This window comes from Odocoileus virginianus, chromosome 17, assembly GCF_023699985.2.
Source record: "Odocoileus virginianus isolate 20LAN1187 ecotype Illinois chromosome 17, Ovbor_1.2, whole genome shotgun sequence".
In the NCBI taxonomy this organism is placed as follows: domain Eukaryota; kingdom Metazoa; phylum Chordata; class Mammalia; order Artiodactyla; family Cervidae; genus Odocoileus; species Odocoileus virginianus.
Genome location: NC_069690.1, coordinates 32,342,845 through 32,359,494, shown reverse-complemented (window position 1 = coordinate 32,359,494; position 16,650 = coordinate 32,342,845). Strand labels below are relative to the sequence as shown.

At 49.0% G+C, this 16,650-nt stretch overlaps 1 protein-coding gene across 1 annotated transcript in view; it reads left to right on the top strand.

Moving 5' to 3' along the window:
• The window catches only part of SLC47A1 (solute carrier family 47 member 1), a 28,929-nt gene extending 13,239 nt beyond the window's left edge, over positions 1-15,690 (top strand). The window contains exons 6-17 of the mRNA XM_070479209.1: positions 757-801; positions 3,669-3,766; positions 3,972-4,069; positions 4,176-4,289; positions 4,372-4,439; positions 5,270-5,378; positions 5,472-5,547; positions 9,173-9,242; positions 9,470-9,602; positions 12,956-13,050; positions 14,076-14,154; positions 15,109-15,690. Coding sequence (XP_070335310.1) covers positions 757-801; positions 3,669-3,766; positions 3,972-4,069; positions 4,176-4,289; positions 4,372-4,439; positions 5,270-5,378; positions 5,472-5,547; positions 9,173-9,242; positions 9,470-9,602; positions 12,956-13,050; positions 14,076-14,154; positions 15,109-15,335 — 1,212 coding nt within the window. The 3' untranslated portion in view covers positions 15,336-15,690. The remainder of the gene's footprint in view (positions 1-756; positions 802-3,668; positions 3,767-3,971; positions 4,070-4,175; positions 4,290-4,371; positions 4,440-5,269; positions 5,379-5,471; positions 5,548-9,172; positions 9,243-9,469; positions 9,603-12,955; positions 13,051-14,075; positions 14,155-15,108) is intronic.
• The last annotated feature ends 960 nt before the right edge of the window (positions 15,691-16,650 follow it).

Genomic DNA, 16,650 nt, shown 5'->3' with positions numbered 1-16,650 from the left:
CTGGCAGGCTGCAGTCCACAGGGTCTCAAAGAGTCAGAAACGACAAACATTTTCACTTTTAAAGACTTTATCGAATATGGTCACATTGGGTATGAGGGTTTCAGCATATGAACTGGGAGGGGGTGTAATTCAGACCTCAGAAGCAGTCATTTGCTCTCATAATTGGCATTGTGGTCTTTATTTTTCCTTTTAAACTGAATATTTTTTTCTAAGATTTTTTTTGGATATGGACCATTTATTTAACATCTTTATTGAATTTGTTACAGTATTGCTTCTGTTTTATGTTTTGGGTTTTTGTTTTTTTTGGCCCTGAGACATGTGGGATTGTAGCACTCCAACTAGGGACCAAGCTGGCACCCTGTGTGCTAGAAGGTGAAATCTTAACCACTGGACTGCCAGGGAAGCCCCTGAACTGAATATTCTTGAATTTTTTCCACAAAATAGGACTGCAGCCTAATCTATAGAGGGGGGCGCCCACCCAGAGTTTGCAGGGGCCTCCTGCACAGCCCAGTGCCCCCAGGAGAGTCCCAACCAAGCACCCAAGGAAACCACTCCTCCAGCCCCGCCAGGGGTGCCTGGATCGTGTTCTCCCATAAGAGAGATGTCTGGACTTGGGGTTCCCGCCTTGCCCCTGAGCCTCCCGAGAGGGCCCCTGCCTGGACCTCCTCTGGGAGTGGAGGGCAGGCAGGCCGAGGTCCCAGCTGTCCACTGTGAGGCCAGCCAGGGTGCTGACCTCTGTCCCCTGTTGTCTTGTAGGCGACCTTCCTCTACACGTTACAAGTGAAGTACCTGCTCAACCAGGTAACTTGACTCTCCTGTCCTGTGGGGTGAGGGCATCTCTCCTTTCAGGGGTCAGGGAGACCGGGTGGAGAGGCTCGCCTATCTGGAGCCCCTGTGGGGCGTTTCCCCGAGGGGTGCACGCAGGGCTGAGGAGTCAAGGAGAGGACAGGTTGTTATTGGCACTGGAAGAGTCGGATCTGGTTCCCATTTGGAAATATTGTTATTGGCGGGTCGGCAGGGAGGATTCTTGGCCCTGTACTGTCGCCTGGGGGGTCGGACCTTTCAGGTCCGGCCATCTGGGGATGTGAAAGCACCCCCTTCCCCACCATGGAAGGTGCCTCATGTCATCAGGACTCTTGGTGGGTGACTAACAGCAGTGGCCAGAGCCCGGCTCTGTAGGTGTGGATTCATGTGTGGGACCGTTGACTTCCTTCCAGAAGGACCAGATAAATAGGGTGCCAGGTGGTGGTAGGGTACCAGCCCATGGGGGCAGGCTCTCCCGGGCTTGTGTGAAGGGGACAGGATGGTGGAGAAGGAAGCTTTCTAACTATTTAACATCCTTAAAGTTAAGCTGTTATCCTGGTAATGGAACAACAACGTTTCACATTTTTATAGTATCAGAATTGTATACTTGAAATGCCTGTAAACAGGCAGAAACCAGCATGTGCCCTGGACTCTGAGCTGTCTCCTCATAGTTGGTTACCCCGTTTCAGGGCCTTTGCCCTGACTGTCAGCCCCCCAACAAACGTGGGGCTCCAGAGTGATCGAGTGAGGAGTGGGTGTGAGGACCCCTCCCTGAAGGCCCTGAGGCAGGAGATACGACCTGGAAGGAGTCCTGAGCCGAGGGGTCAGGAAGGTGACTCAAGTGGTGGAGGACCCCTGGGTTTCACGAGGTGGGAAGGAGAGGGGGGTGCAACCCAGACTGGGGGGAGGCATGCAGTGGGAGCCTGGACATGGAAGGGGGTTGCCCAGGCTGACTAGATGCAGGAGAGAAGGAAAAGATGGCACCGCTGCCTATGGGACACGTGAAGGATAGGTTACTGGGGTCACTAAAGGACAGAGGATGCAGAAAGGTGAGGGGCAGGCTTGTGAGGACACAGTGGGGGCTGTGCAAGGGGCCGGGGCCTGCGGGCCTTAGCCTCAGGCCCTCCTCGGTGCCTCTGCTGTTTCTCCTCTCTTTTCCCTTGGCGGGATCCCACCCAGACCCCCTCTGCCAGGTGGTCCCACAACCTCTACTTGAAATGCACATCAGGTCACCTGCCTCTCCTGCTGAAACAGACCAGGGCTCCCGGTGAACAGAGTGCTTGGCAAGGTCCTGGTCTGGCTTCTGAGCCCGCGGCCATGAGCCCGCAGCCATGAGCCCGCAAGACGCAGAGCAGCCAGGGGAGCGCAGGTCTCAGTGCACAGAACGGGGGAAAAGATCTGAAGGATGGTGTGGAGGGAGGGCGGAGCAGAGGAGCCGCAAGCAAGTGGCCAGCACCCGCCTGCCCTGCAGAGTGACCGAGCCCTCCCTCCCCAATTGCTGTGTCCAGAGATGTTGTGCCTTCCATGGGAAATCCAGACTGCTTTTTAAAATTAATTTATGAATGATGGCTGCACTGGGTCTTCATTGCTGCTCGAGGGCTTCCTCTAGTTGCGGGAAGGGGGCCCTAGCGCCCAGGCTCAGCAGCTGTGGTGCCTGGGCTCAGTTAGCCCATAGCATGTGGGATCTTCCAAGACCAGGGATTGAACCTGTGTACCCTGCATTGGCAGGTGGATACTTAACCACTGGACCACCAGGGGAGTCCCGAGATGTTTGATTTATACTGTGTTTTCAAAGAGCAGAATTTCAAACAGCCTGTGATTTTGGGCATGATGCTTTACAAGGAGGTAGTGCTTTTTAAAAATGGGGATATAGCTGATATACAATATTCTATACGTTACAGACGTACAATATAGTGATTCACAATTTTTAATTCCCAAGTATCGTTTTTATAAAATATTGGCTACATTCCCTGTGTTGTGCAGTAGGTCCTTGTAGATTATTTAACTCACACATATTAATAGTGGTTTCTACCTTCTAATTCCCTCCTCCTATATTGCCCCTCCCCCCTCTCTCTTCCCGCTGGTAACCACTGGTTTGGTTGTGAGTCTGTTTCTGTTTTGTTACATTCACTAGTCTGTTTTATTTTTTAAATTTCATACATAAGTGATAGCATACAGTATTTGTCTTTCTCTGACTTAATTCACTGAGCATAATGCCTTCCACATCCACCCATGTTGCTGCAAATGGCAAAATGTCATTCTTTTCCATGGCGGAGTCATCGTCCATTGTATATCCACACCACATCTTCTCTCTCTGCTCATCTGAAAGGTGACATTGTACAACGAGGTGACCCCTTGTGGTGGGCGGCCCCTTCCAGTCGGGGGAAGCAGTGCTTCCTGACTTCGTCACAGCCAACTTTCTCTGTGTCCATTTTCTGTCCTGATGCTGCAAGGAGAGATGTCAGCCCTGGTCCCACATCACTTCACTCTCATGCCTTCAGTGGGTCAGAGATGTGGGAGGCCTGGACCTGCTCGGGTCCATCCCCCACCCCAGGGTCATAGCGTTCCCTTAGGTCAGTTCCCGACCTTCAGCGTTGGTCCAGGTGTCCGCGGAAGGTGACGTGTTCACGCTGCTCCTGTGCACGAGGCATCTCTCGTCCGCCCTCTCTGCCGCTTCCTTTTCTCCTGCCGTGTGTCCGTGGCCAGAAAGATGCCCTTTCTGCCAATCCAGAGGAGGGAGTGCCCGGCGGACAGGAGCAGCAGTGCAGGAACACCTGTGACAGCCGCCCTGCTGGCCACGAGGACGCCTGTTTGGGTGGCAGTCAGCAGTCCCCATGGGTCTCCAGCACGGCCTCTCGTTTCAGGGAATCATCCTGCCCCAGATGGTGACCGGCGTGGCTGCCAACCTGGTCAACGCCCTAGCCAACTACCTGTTTCTCTATCAGATGCATCTTGGGGTTATGTGAGTCCCGGGGAGTCCTGGGTCAGGGAGCGGGGCGGCCTCCTGTAGATTTCCAGGGCAGGGTGGGGTGTCCACGCCGACCCTCCTCCTTGGGCCGCCCTGGACCCTGCAGGGGGATGCTGCTCTGGGAGGAGTGACCCGGGGCTGCTGTGTCAGCAGCAGGACGGGGTGGGGGGCACCCCTCAGCGTGTTCTTTCCTGCCCAGGGGCTCGGCGCTGGCAAACACGGTCTCCCAGTTCACCCTGGCTCTCCTTCTCTTCCTGTACATCCTCGCCAAGAGGCTGCACCAGGACACCTGGGGAGGTAAAAGCCGCCTTTCTCCTGCCCGGACACGACGCCTGTCTCGGCTCGAGCCTCTGCCCGGTGGCCGTTTGTGTCACAACCGACCACATCTGTGTCCCGCCCACAGGCTGGTCCTGGGAGTGCCTGCAGGACTGGGGCCCCTTCTTCCGCCTGGCCGTCCCCAGCATGCTGATGCTGTGCATCGAGTGGTGGGCCTACGAGATCGGGAGCTTCCTGAGTGGTCAGCGTGGGGCCGGCTGGTGGCGGCTGGGGGACGGCCAGGGCCTGTGGGAAGCACGCAGTCACCCGTCCCTCTCCCACAGGTGTCCTCGGCATGGTGGAGCTGGGAGCCCAGTCCATCGCGTATGAGCTGGCCGTCATCGTGTACATGGTGAGTGTACAAGCCCGTCCTGGGGTGGGGCTGTGTGCTTCCCTCCAAAGAGTGCTGAGCATAGGCATTCAGCACATACAGGTTGTGAAATAATTCCTGAAGGGCACATTTCACCCTGGAGCCTGGGAGGGTCCTTCTGGTATGGCAGGGGGTGTTCCCTGTGAGCTGGAGGGCCTTGGGGAGACGGTCCGGAGGACTGGGTCACTGCCGGTCCTCTGACTCCTAATGCAGTCCCAATCCAAAGGACTCGGTTTAATGGCGCGCTTGTCAAACATGCCGACTCCTTTCCTGTTTCATGACACAGATGCAGTGGGGACAGGTGGGGGATAAAGGTGATGGTGCTGCAGGCAGGAAGGGCTGAGCTCCACTCCTGCCTTCCTCTGTTGCCTCTGGAAACTCGGTGACACTTGTAGGTTAGACCCCCAAGGAATGAAAACAGATGTTTGTACTGAAGTTCCTAGCAGCACTGTTCATGATTGCCAAGAGATGGCAGTGTCCCACGTGCCCAGGCATGTGCCTGGGGATGGCTGAATGGACCCCATGTGTGGACAGGATGTTGTTCAGCCAGAAGAAGGAAGAGGGTGCTGATGCTCTGGAGGAGAACCCTGGTCATCAAAGGCTTTCCTTTGACTCTTTTACTGAAAGCATCAGCTGGATGTTCTGAAGGGCTTTGTCCTCCCCAAGTGTCACCTTAGAAATGCACCTGGGAGGTGGGAACAGAAGGGCCCGTGTGCGGAAAGGACCAAGGTACACACAGGTGTGCATGTGCACGTAGGACTAACTGGAGGACTGATTCTCAGCATCACTGTTGGCTCCCCTCCTCATTTCAGGTCCCCACAGGCTTCAGCGTGGCTGCCAGCGTCCGGGTGGGGAATGCACTGGGGGCCGGGGACATTGAGCAGGCCAAGACATCCTCCGCCGTCGCCCTGCTGATCACAGGTGCCTAGACTCAGGGACACGCCCACAGCCCCCATGCCCTTCCCTGCAGACCCCCTTTCTCACCATGTGCTTCTCCTGCCATCCGACCTCCAGGGCTCTTTGCTGTCATCTTTTGTGTCCTGCTGTTAGGCTGCAAGGATATCGTGGGTTATGTTTTCACCAAGGACCGGTGAGTGTGGAGATTTTCCTGGGATATGAGTCTGCAGCAGAGATGGTTGGTGGGAGCTGGGCCTCCTGGGTGGTTGCATCTTGGTGGGGAGCCTGAGTCACCTCCAAGATCAGACACGCAGTTGTTACCTGGAAAGAACGGATAGGACGTAGGAACTAATTCATAATCTAGAAGCCGACTCAGTGGGCATGGGTGGCGGTGTACGTTTCTGCTAGTGGAGTACTCACATCTATTAAAGATGGTAACTCCTTTTGGGTACCATTGCCTCCATCTTCACTGAAGTACTTCCTTCCCAACAACACAAGTCATCTTGGTGGCCCAGAAGCTGCCCGAGTGCCTGGCTGGCAGTAGTCTTGTAATGTGTTTGTCCATCTGAACTGAAGTGGAACTCTCACCCATGAGCTGTCTCCACGCATCACATTATCAATCAATCACTGAAGAATTCTTGCACCAGCAAAGATGGTGCTCTGCAGATCCCATTAGGTTGGTTTGATAGCTTTCGTCCACAAGGCCACAGTGCATGCTGACTTGGTAGCTATATTGTGCTGTTACCCCTTCCTTGGGCTTCTTTTTATTTATTTATTTATTTTTGCTGAACGATGTGACATGTGGGATCTTAGTTCCCCAACCTGGGATCGAACCCACACCCCCTGCATTGGGAGTGCAGAGTCTTAACCACTGGACCACCAGGGAAGTCCATAACCTGGGATTCTTTTGTCAGCAGTTACAAAATGCAGAGTTGACTTGTCCCTCCTAGATTCACAAAGCAGGTGGTGTGGACGAAACTGACCCTCAGACTCTATGCCTCAGGAATCTGTCTTTTGACTTCTAGTGGTGGGTTGTTACCTTTCAGCCTCTGCCGTTTTGCTGTGAAATGTCTGAATATCCCTCACATCAGAGTGAGTCAGATGTAGCCAGAGATCATGCTCAGCTTCTTCACTTGATCAGAAGTCTGTCCTGCAGGATGGCTTCAGCAGGACCTGGTAGGAAGTTTGATTCTGAATCTGTGCACTTTTGGAAAATCAAACAGAGCAGGGAATAGAGTGAAAAACAAGAGGCCCACCAATGGGATTTTTGATGGAATTAGGAGACATAGAAAACTCACAAAATCAAACTATTTGTGATATGGCCAAGCTCAGCTGAAACTGGCAGAACTAATGACACATTCTGATGATGACACAGATGCCTGACCCAAACAAAGGTCAAAAAGGCAGTGTGCCCCTCTATGCAGTCAGAAACGGGGAAATTACTGAAAAAACATAGTTTTCTTAAAGCAGAAGAGACTAGTTTGTACAACTTGTGCAAGTACATTTAAAATCTGGGGAAACAATTTCTCAAAACTTGTGCTACCAACAAGAACCTACTGTATAGCACAGAATTATACTCAATGTTTTGTAATAACCTATAAGGGAAAATAATCTGAAAAAGTATATACATATGTATCTGTATAACTGAATCCCTGTGCTAACACCTGAAACTCACACAACATTGTAAATCAACTGTGCTTCAATATAAATTACCAAAAAAATTTAATTAAAAATCATTTTAGAAAGCATAGGAGGTCTAAATAGATCAATTTGTTTAGATGAAATAAGAAATAGTTATTTTTAAAATACCAGGGAACTTCCCTGGTGGTCCAGTGGCTAAGACTCCAAGCTCCCAGTGCAGGGGGCCTGGGTTCTATCCCTGGTCAGGGAACTAGATCCCACATGCTGTGACTAAGAGATCCTGAATGCCACAGCTAAGACCCTGTACAGACAAATAAATAAATAAATATATACGTATATATTAAAAAAGCACCAACTCCAGGGACTTCCCTGGTGGTCCAGTGGTTAAGACTGTGCTTACAGTGAAGGGGTCCTGGGTTCAGTCCCTGGTTGGGGAACTAGATCCCACATGCCTCGCAGTATGGCCAAAAATTGAAAAAATGAAAATAAAAGCATCAGCTCCGGAGGGTTTCAAAGGAGAGTTCTATGAAATCTTTAAGATGTAGATAATCCCAGTGCTGCCTTAACTGTTCCAGAAAAAGAAAAACTTCCTCATTCTGTGTAGGAAGTGTGTATGTTGGTACTGAAAGCTGACGAAGTTTTCACATTAAAAAGAAAGCAATCCATGGGCCAATCTTCCTAATTAATATCGATTTTAAAATCCAAAATAAAATATGAGTAGATAGGATTCAGCAGCATGTTAAAAATAATATATCCTGATGGAATATGAATATAGAGGTTTCCCTGTTGGCTCAATGGTGGAAAGTCCGTCTGCCACTTCAGGAGACACAAGTTTGATCCCTGGTCCAGGAAGAACCCACTTGCACAGCAAGTAAGCCTGTGCGCCACAACTACTGAGCCTGTGCCCTGGAGCCCGGGAGCCACGACTACCGAGCCCACGAGACCTAGAGCCTGTGCTCTGCAATAGGAGAAGCCACTGCAATGAGAAGCACCCCACCACCATAAGGAAGGGTAGCCCCTACCCACCACAACTAGAGAAAAGCCCACACAGCAACGAAGACCCAGCACAGCCAAAAATAAATATATAAGATTTTTAAAAAGTGAATGTAGTATATGAGGCAGAAAAATCAAGGTACAGAACACCATGGAGAGAATGTCAGAACATGAAATGATACATCAAGTCCAGAAGGGGAAAGAAGAATATGTATTTGTGCTTGCTTTTATTTTCATGAGCACTGGACAAATACAGTGCCCAGAACTGTTTCTTGGTTTGGGGGCAGGTCACGGGAGGACTGGGCAGGAATGGAAATAAAATTTTCCTCCATATGCTTTTCGCATTGTTTAATTTATTTTAACCATTGGCATATGTTACCTATTCAAAAAGCAAAATAACATTTGAATGAAAGAACTGTACTTCTGTTCTTGTTTGGCAGGGAGGGGTGACCATCCTGTTTTGTGTTAGATTTGTTAATTATTTATTCATTCAACCAACATTTACTGCCAGACAACATTGTATATTTCTTTGTTAACCACTTGAGGGAGTTGGGAATACTAGGCCATTCCGGCTCCTGGCAGTGTTTTTCTGTCTCTAGTTGTAGAGGTGAGGGTCAGGGCCAGCTCTGTAAACTCTGTCTGTGGCCTTTAGAACTTGCCAGCCTGGTTCCCTGGAGGGAGCCTGTTGTGCTTCACTCAGACACTTGGAGGGGACATGCGTGGAATTGTGTGAAAAGAAGGATGGCTCTATAACCCCCATTTTATTTTGTGGGGTGCAGCAGAGGAGTACAGAATCATTTGATTGACTTTCATTTTAATTTTACTGGCATCTAGTTGATTTATAGTATTGTGTTAAGTTTCAGGTGTACAGCTAAATGAATCAGCTACACATATACATATATGCATTCTTTTTTAGTGAAATCATCTGGTTGAACTGTTTATGTTGACCATGGGGACTGTATGTTTTCTAAAAGTCTTGAGATACTGTATACAGTGGTTTCCACTGCAGACCAAGACAAGGTAGGACTGTCCCTGAAAAGGATGTTGGCTAACCTGAGTCTGTTAGCTACACACGGAAACAGAGCCCTGCCAGGCAGTCACAATTACGGTCACCAGGAACCACACTGCCCTCCTCTCTGCCCACGTCTGCCTCCCAGTCATGCTCTGCTTTGTTCTCCTAACAGAGAGATCATCTCGCTGGTGGCCCAGGTGGTTCCGATTTACGCGGTTTCGCATCTCTTCGAAGGGCTGGCTGTGAGTACTGTGCGGTACCTCTTCAGCCGCCTTTACGATCCTCGAGTTTCTGCTGACGATGGTAGATTTTAATGGAGGAGAGCGGCCGGGGAGGTGGGATATTCCTCTCACATCTACTTCACGAGGTCCTGGACTTGAGGCAGAGTCCCCCGAGCTGGGGGGTGCCGGGGTGGGCCTCGTGGGGCAGCCTGAGCTGTGTTTACACAATGACCGGCGTCTGCCCGCAGTGCACCTGTGGAGGCATCCTGCGAGGCACTGGGAACCAGAAGGCGGGCGCCATCATCAACGCCGTTGGGTACTACGTGCTTGGTCTTCCCATCGGGATCTCCCTCATGTTTGCTGCTGGACTTGGACTGCTGGGTAAGCCTCCCCCAAGGGCAAGAAGAGCCGAGATCATGGGCCCGGGAGGTGGCTGTCAGAGCTCGGAGACAGTTTTTGAGATGCAGCTTTAAAAGAACAGAGAAACGGGTGACTGCCCAGCTTTGATTTGTAAAATTATACTTGGGCGTACATCAGCGTTAATACGTGATTACATTAAAACCTGAGCACATTAGCACCGGGTGCAGTCGAGACAATGCTCGCCTGTATCCCTCAGCTCCTGGCCAGCTCAGAGGCGGAGATGTCATCTGATACGGAGACTCAGCTTTCAGATCAATGTGTCTCGTATGTTGCACATTTTTCCAGTTCAATAATATTTTAATGAAAAATATGGGAGATGGTCCAAAGAATGGAGTTGCCAAGGCAAACTTCATTGGTGTAGAAAATTATTTATTCTGAGTTTCTGGCCTTATTCGTATTTTTGAAAATCATTTTAAATCTTATTTTCTGGCAGTTTGTGAGGTCTTAGTTCCCCGACCAGGGATTGAACCTGGGCTCTTGGCAGTGAAAGTGCCAAGTGCTAATCACTGGACCTCCAGAGAATTCCTGGCATTATTCGTATTTTTGGGTTTGCCAGTGACATAGCTAAAGAAAATATTAATATTATAGGAATTCACTTGAAAGTATAGATCTATGTCCCAAGAGCTGTACTAGGCCTACTCTGCTGTTTAACAAAAGCTCACCTACAGAGTGTACAGCATAGAGAGAGGTAAGAATCACCTTAAAAAAATGTTAGGGTACAAACTTGCAGTTAGAATATAAGTCCTGGGGGTGTGATGTACAGCATGGTGACAGTTGCTCCGTCGCTCTTTCTTGTCCAATTCTCTGCAACCCCATGGACTGCAGCCCACCAGGCTCCTCTGTCCATAGGATTTTCCAGGCAAGAATACTGGAGTGGGTCGCTATTTCTTCCTCCAGGGGATCTTCCCAACCCAGTGATTGAACTTGCATCTCCTGCTTTGCTGGTGGATTCTTTACCACTGTGCCACCTGGGAAGCCTGTAGTTAATAATGCCTTGTTGTATATTTGAAAATTGCTGAGAGTAGATCTTAAAAGTTCTCATCATAAGCAAAAAAAATTGTGTAGCTATGTGAAGTGATGGTGTTAACTGAATTTATGGAGGTGGTCATTTCACAATACATACAAATATTGAATCATGATGTTCTACACTGGAAATAATGTAATGTTATATATTGATTCATATATAAAAAACGTTGGGGGGGACTTCCCTGGGGGTCCAGTGGATAAGACTCCTTGCTCCCAATGCAGGGGGTCTGGGTTTGATCTCTGGTTGGGGAACTAGATCCCACATGCTACAATTAAGACCCAGTGTAGCCAAATAAATAAAAATTAGTATTTTTTTTAAAAAGCTGGGGACTCTGAGGAAGTGAGGGCTTTGTGAGAAGACAGTGGACACTCCCTATACCAACTGGTGTTGAAACTTGTGTCCCCTCTGGCAGGACATGCTGTCCACCTACACTAGGAACCCTGAGAAGCATCAGGAGCTACAGGCTCTCACGGGCAAGGCCAGAAAATCACAATGGCCATCCTAAGTCCCTGAGGCTTTTCCAACACCAATTTCCCAGGTCCTGCCCAGGGAATCCTGATAGCCATCCCATTTCAGCATTCCTCCTTGAGTCAAACAGGAATCTTTTCAATAGTATAGTGAAATCCTTGGAAATTTAACTCCTAGCTTTCAAAATACAGCTGGAGGTAGCTGGTATGGGCTTCCCAGGTAGTGTTAGTGGTAAAGAACCCGCCTGCCAGTGCAGGAGATGCAAGAGACACGTGTTCAATCCTTGGGTCAGGAAGATCCCCTCAAGGAGGGCATGGCAACCCACTCCAGTATTCTTGCCTGGAGAATCCCATGGATAGAGGAGCCTGGTGGGCTAGAGTCCACGGGGTCGCACAGAGTCAGAAGCGACTTAGCATGAACACACGAATGTAGCTGGTTATCTAATGTTTAAGACGGTCAGAGGAGCTTGTGGTTTCTGTGGAATGGGAACTTTCAGAAGAGGAAGGCTTTGCTTTCACTGGGTCCACTGTAGGAGTGACAGGTTGACTGTTCTAAATATCAGGCTGATCACACCTGTAAAATGCAGTATGGGGTGATGGATACAAAGGAGCAGAGTTGAAAAACATGCACCAGATCTGGCCACCCAAGCCTTATAGCATGAGCCCTATCTAGCTCCCTTCACCTTACCCAGATCTAGCCAGCTACAGACATAAACGTAGACCACCCACCAGGGACCAGCAAAGATTCTTCTTGGCGGTAGCACAATTTGACAGAGACTCCATGGCAGGTGGCAGGGGAGGGGGAGGGAGCCACAGTAGGACAAAGGGGAGGCCCAGAAGTGGGGTGTCCTGTATGCCTGGTCAGTGGGCACATTTGCTTTTCTCTGGGTTGTCCTAAGTGGGAAACCGGAGCAGAAACTAGGGAGGCTGTCAGTTACAGGCCAAGGCTTGGACATTCTGCATCAGTTATTGCAGAAAGTATTTAGCATATCCCTAAAGAATGATCTGACGGGGAATACATGTAAATCCATGGCTAATTCATTTCAATGTATGACAAAAACCACTGCAATGTTGTAAAGTAATTAGCCTCCAACTAATAAAAATAAATGGAAAAAAAAAAAGAATGATCTGGCCTCTCAGGAGTCTGACGTGAAGCAGGCTGGCTTCTCGGCTGTCAGTTACAGATAAGGGCTTGGCTTCCTAGACAGGTTGCTTTAGATTGTGAGTCAGAGGTCTACTCTTGTATAAGATCTGATGACAGTGACCACTGTCAGCTTGGATATTCAGTCTCTCACAGCTTGGAGATTCTGACTCTTGGCCAGAAGAACCCTTGTCGCTCGGGTCCCCCTCTGGGTCCTGTGTGAGTGTCTGGGGCAGGGTTTTTGGGTGAAAGCACAGTGTCTTAGCACCTGAGCTGCCAGGGAATTCCCGACATCTACGTTTGTAGAGTGGCAGAGTTAGTAGAGTTCCACTTGGTTGAGGAAGACGGGACAAGGTACTGGGAGTCTGGAGGTACTGTTAGAAAGCAGTTTGTCCTGGAATATTCACTTTTCCTAACAGCCAAGCACTATGGTCACACAGGCCAAAAACAGCCTCCAGATATTTGTTCTGAGATCCACAAACCCAGGAGTGGCCTCAGGGTTCTAGGCTCCCCAGAAACTCCTAGAAACCAAGAGTGAGCAGGGTGGAGGTTTCTGGCTCACTCTGGGCCCCTCCTCTGCCGTAAGAACAGATTCTCAGAAGTGATTTTGGAGAAACACGCTCCCCAGGGCAGCTGGCTTTCCACCAAGTTAACTTCTGTTAATTATCCCCACCTCCAGGTCTGTGGTCAGGAATCACCATCTGTACCATCTCTCAGGCTGCGTGTTTCCTCGGCTTCATTGCCCGGCTAAACTGGAAAAAAGCCTGCCAGCAGGTAACTATGGGTGCTGCTGTCCTGTCCTGGAAAACACACAGAACCAGCTTTGCCTTTCTTTCCCTTATTTTAGAAGGGTTTTTATTATTATTATTATTATTATAAATGCTACCTTTTCAATCATTGTTTTATTGAAGTGTAGTTGATTTACAATGTCATGTGAGTTTGAGGTGTACAGCACAGTGACTCATTTATACACACACACACAGATACATGCATACATACATATATATTTATATATATATATACTCTTTCAATTTTAAAAGTGTTTTTTATTTTTTGGCCACACCATGTGGCATGTGGGATCTTAGTTCCCTGATCAGGGATTGAACCCATACCCTGTGCAGTGGAAGTGCAACATCCTAACCATGACTGCCAAGGAAGCCCCTTTTCTTTTTCAGATTCTTTTCCCTAATACAAAATATTGAGTATATATCATTGCTGTTTTAACTGGGCTTATTAACTCAGGTGTGAAGGACATCTGTTCCCCTTTGTTTATTCATTCAGTAGAAGAACAGAGGCTCTTTTCTTCCCTGGGTCCTGTGCTAGACTTCTGCCTTGCTCCTGAACAGCCCATTTCAGGACAAGATTTAGAAATGGAGAGAAAGGTGGGGGTGCCGGCAACTATATCCTGTTTGCCTAGCTGCAGTTCATGGGGTTGCAAAGTCAGACACGACTCACCCACTGAACAACAAGATAAGATACCCGTGGGCATCTTTCTCTATGAACTTTCTAGGGTCAAGGCAGCATGTTAAGTAGGTGATAGAGAAAATGAATGAAGGAAGAGGAAGGGAGAATCCTACAGTTGGTCCCCGACTTTCCTCGTCTTTTTTCCAGCCAACCTTCCCCATGCACTGGCCCCGCGTCAATCATTAGAAAAAAGGATTCCACGCTTGTTAACTGGAGAGGCTCCTGTGTTACCTGTCAGTGAGAGAAAATGGCTGGGTTTTTCCTCAACGAGGGTCAGGCCAGGTGTGTGACCGCACTGTGATGGAGCCTGTGGACTGACGTGTCTCCTCTCCTAGGCTCAGGTACACGCCAATCTGAAACGAAGTATGACCAGGAACAGGACGGCCACTCTCCCTCAGGACCCACTTTGCCCAGGTATGATACACCTGCTCCTGCTCTTGGCAAGGCCCCTCTCTAGGTGTCCACAACTAGATTTGCTCTGCTGAGCTCCCATTTAAATAGGGAAATAATGTCTCAGAAACAAACGATAGGGAACATCCAGTTTCAGGTCAACAGTTGAAGTTTGCTTTAATTGCCGACTCAGACATGCTGCCATAGATGATTAAGAGTTGCAGGTGATCAGTTCAGTACTGGTGCAAGCATTTAGGGTATTTTCCTTACTGTTCCTCTTCTGAAGTATCATGAGACTAAATCTAGGTCTGGGTCACTATCCTGTCTGGTTCTTAGAGGGTCCTTAAATGGGAAGGCTTGCATCTCCCGCCCCCCGACCCCAGCCCCGCAATGTGCTGCGAACACTCTTGAATCACCTGTTAGGTCATCCTTTCCTCCACTGACCTTATTTTCTTTCTGCGATGCTAATTTGATGGGTGCTGACCCCTTGAACATTTCCCCTAAGCCTCTTAAACTAGGTTTTCCCTGGTGGCTCAGTTGTAAAGAATCCACCTGCCAGTGGAGAGATGCAGGTTTGATCCCTGGGTCCGGAAAATACCCTGGAGGAGGAAATGGCAACCCACTCCAGTGTTCTTGCCTAGAAAATCCCACGGACAGAGGAGCCTGGCAGGCTATAGTCCATGGGGTCGCAAAGAGTCAGACATGACTTAGCAGCTAAACAACAACAAAAACTCTTAACCTAAAGAGCTACCTTACTTGGCTTTTTACGCGATGAAGCAGAGCCCCTGCTGACCCCAGCAGGATCTAGTCAGTGTCTGTGGGTTTGAGGACAACACCTGAGTCAGGATTTTCTTTATTCTCCATGGTAGCAACTGCCTCCTGAATTATCATTCTCCCAGCTGGTACTGCATACGTGCTTTTCCTTTTATACAGATGAAAAATATCCTTTTAAGGTGCTGAGTTCCTTTTCCCCTCCAGTGGGCCCTGAAAACCATGGAGGAATGTTGATAAACGATGTTGGACAGAAAGAGGAGACTCAGTCGGATCAGCAGATGCACCAAGAAGAGTGTCTCGAAGTCCATCCCAGGGCCGCGTGGAGGTTGTCCGGGAGACAGCTGGTGCTGCGGCGGGGGCTCCTGCTCCTGGCAGTCCTTGTCATCTTACTGGTGGGGATTTTAGTGAGAGTCTATGTCAGAGTTCCATGATGTGGCGAGAGAGAGAGAAAGCCAGGCCAAGGGATGCTTCTGAGCTTAAACGAACAGAAATTCATTGGCCCAAATGTTACTAAGCTGTGCTCGTGGATGTCAAGAACTGAGAGTTCCAAGATATATTTCTGATGAAGAAAATGAACAAAGGTAAAAAGTATGTGTGAGTCCAAGACAACATTTGGGAGATTACATCCACCATCATTTCCAGCAAGGATCACTGTTTACCGGCTGCATCATGTAGGGCTTTGATGTTTCTTCTGCTTACTATTTTTTTAGCCACAAACCCATATACTGAGCACCTAAAGATTCTTACTATTTGAATTATTTAAAATATATTTTACAATATATCTTCCTCATGCCTTAGATTATTATTCAGTGGGAAACAATATTGTTAATATTCCCTTGGACTCCAGATCTCAGGTACCGAGGGCGGTGGATGTGCTTAAGAAACTAAAAGGGGAGAAGACAGATTACCAAGAAGAAAGGAGTCAGGAGGCATCAGTTAGCTTGCCCGTATTCAGGGCCTGTCTGATCATTGGTATGGACAGATATGTTGCGGCAGGGGTGGGGGGAGGCGGCGGGGAGGGAAATGAAGGACCTGCACTTTGTTTCTTTTTCTTTATTTATTTATTAGCTGTGCTGGGTCTTCGTTGCTGCTCGGGCTTAGCTGTGGTGAGTGGGAGCTACTCTAGTTGAGGGGCTACTCTCATTGCGGCAGTTTCTCTTGTTGTGGGCATGGACTCTAGGGCACACGGACTTCAGTAGTTGAGATGCTTGAGGTTAGTTGCCCAAGGCATGTGGGATCCTCTCAGTCCAGGGATAGAACCTGAGTCCCCTGCATTGGCAGGTAGGCTCTTAACCATTGGACCACCAGGGTAGTCTCAGAACTTGGTTTTCCTAAATTGGTGGGCAACCGACAGAAATACAGGGTTCAAAGAGCTAATTCAGGCAAACTGGAGGGAGAAATCAGACCCTTTCCTATGTTGACAGAAAGAAGGGCCGAAAAAACTGAAAAGTAGCAAAAATGAAGAGTGTTCTAGGAGAGGGGAAGGTTACATCCCTGGAGGGCTTCCTTTATGGCTCAGATAGTAAGGACTCTGCCCGAAATGCAGGAGACCTGGGTTCGATCCCTGGGTGGGATCCCTTGGAGAAGGAAATGGCAATCCACTCCAGTATTCTTGCCTAAAGAATTCCATGGACAGAGGAGCGTGGCCGGCTACAACCCATGGGGTCTCAAAGAGTTGGACAGGACTAAGTGACTACACTACATCCTGGGCAGGCTCTATTCATCTTGTTTGGGTGGTTCTCATCT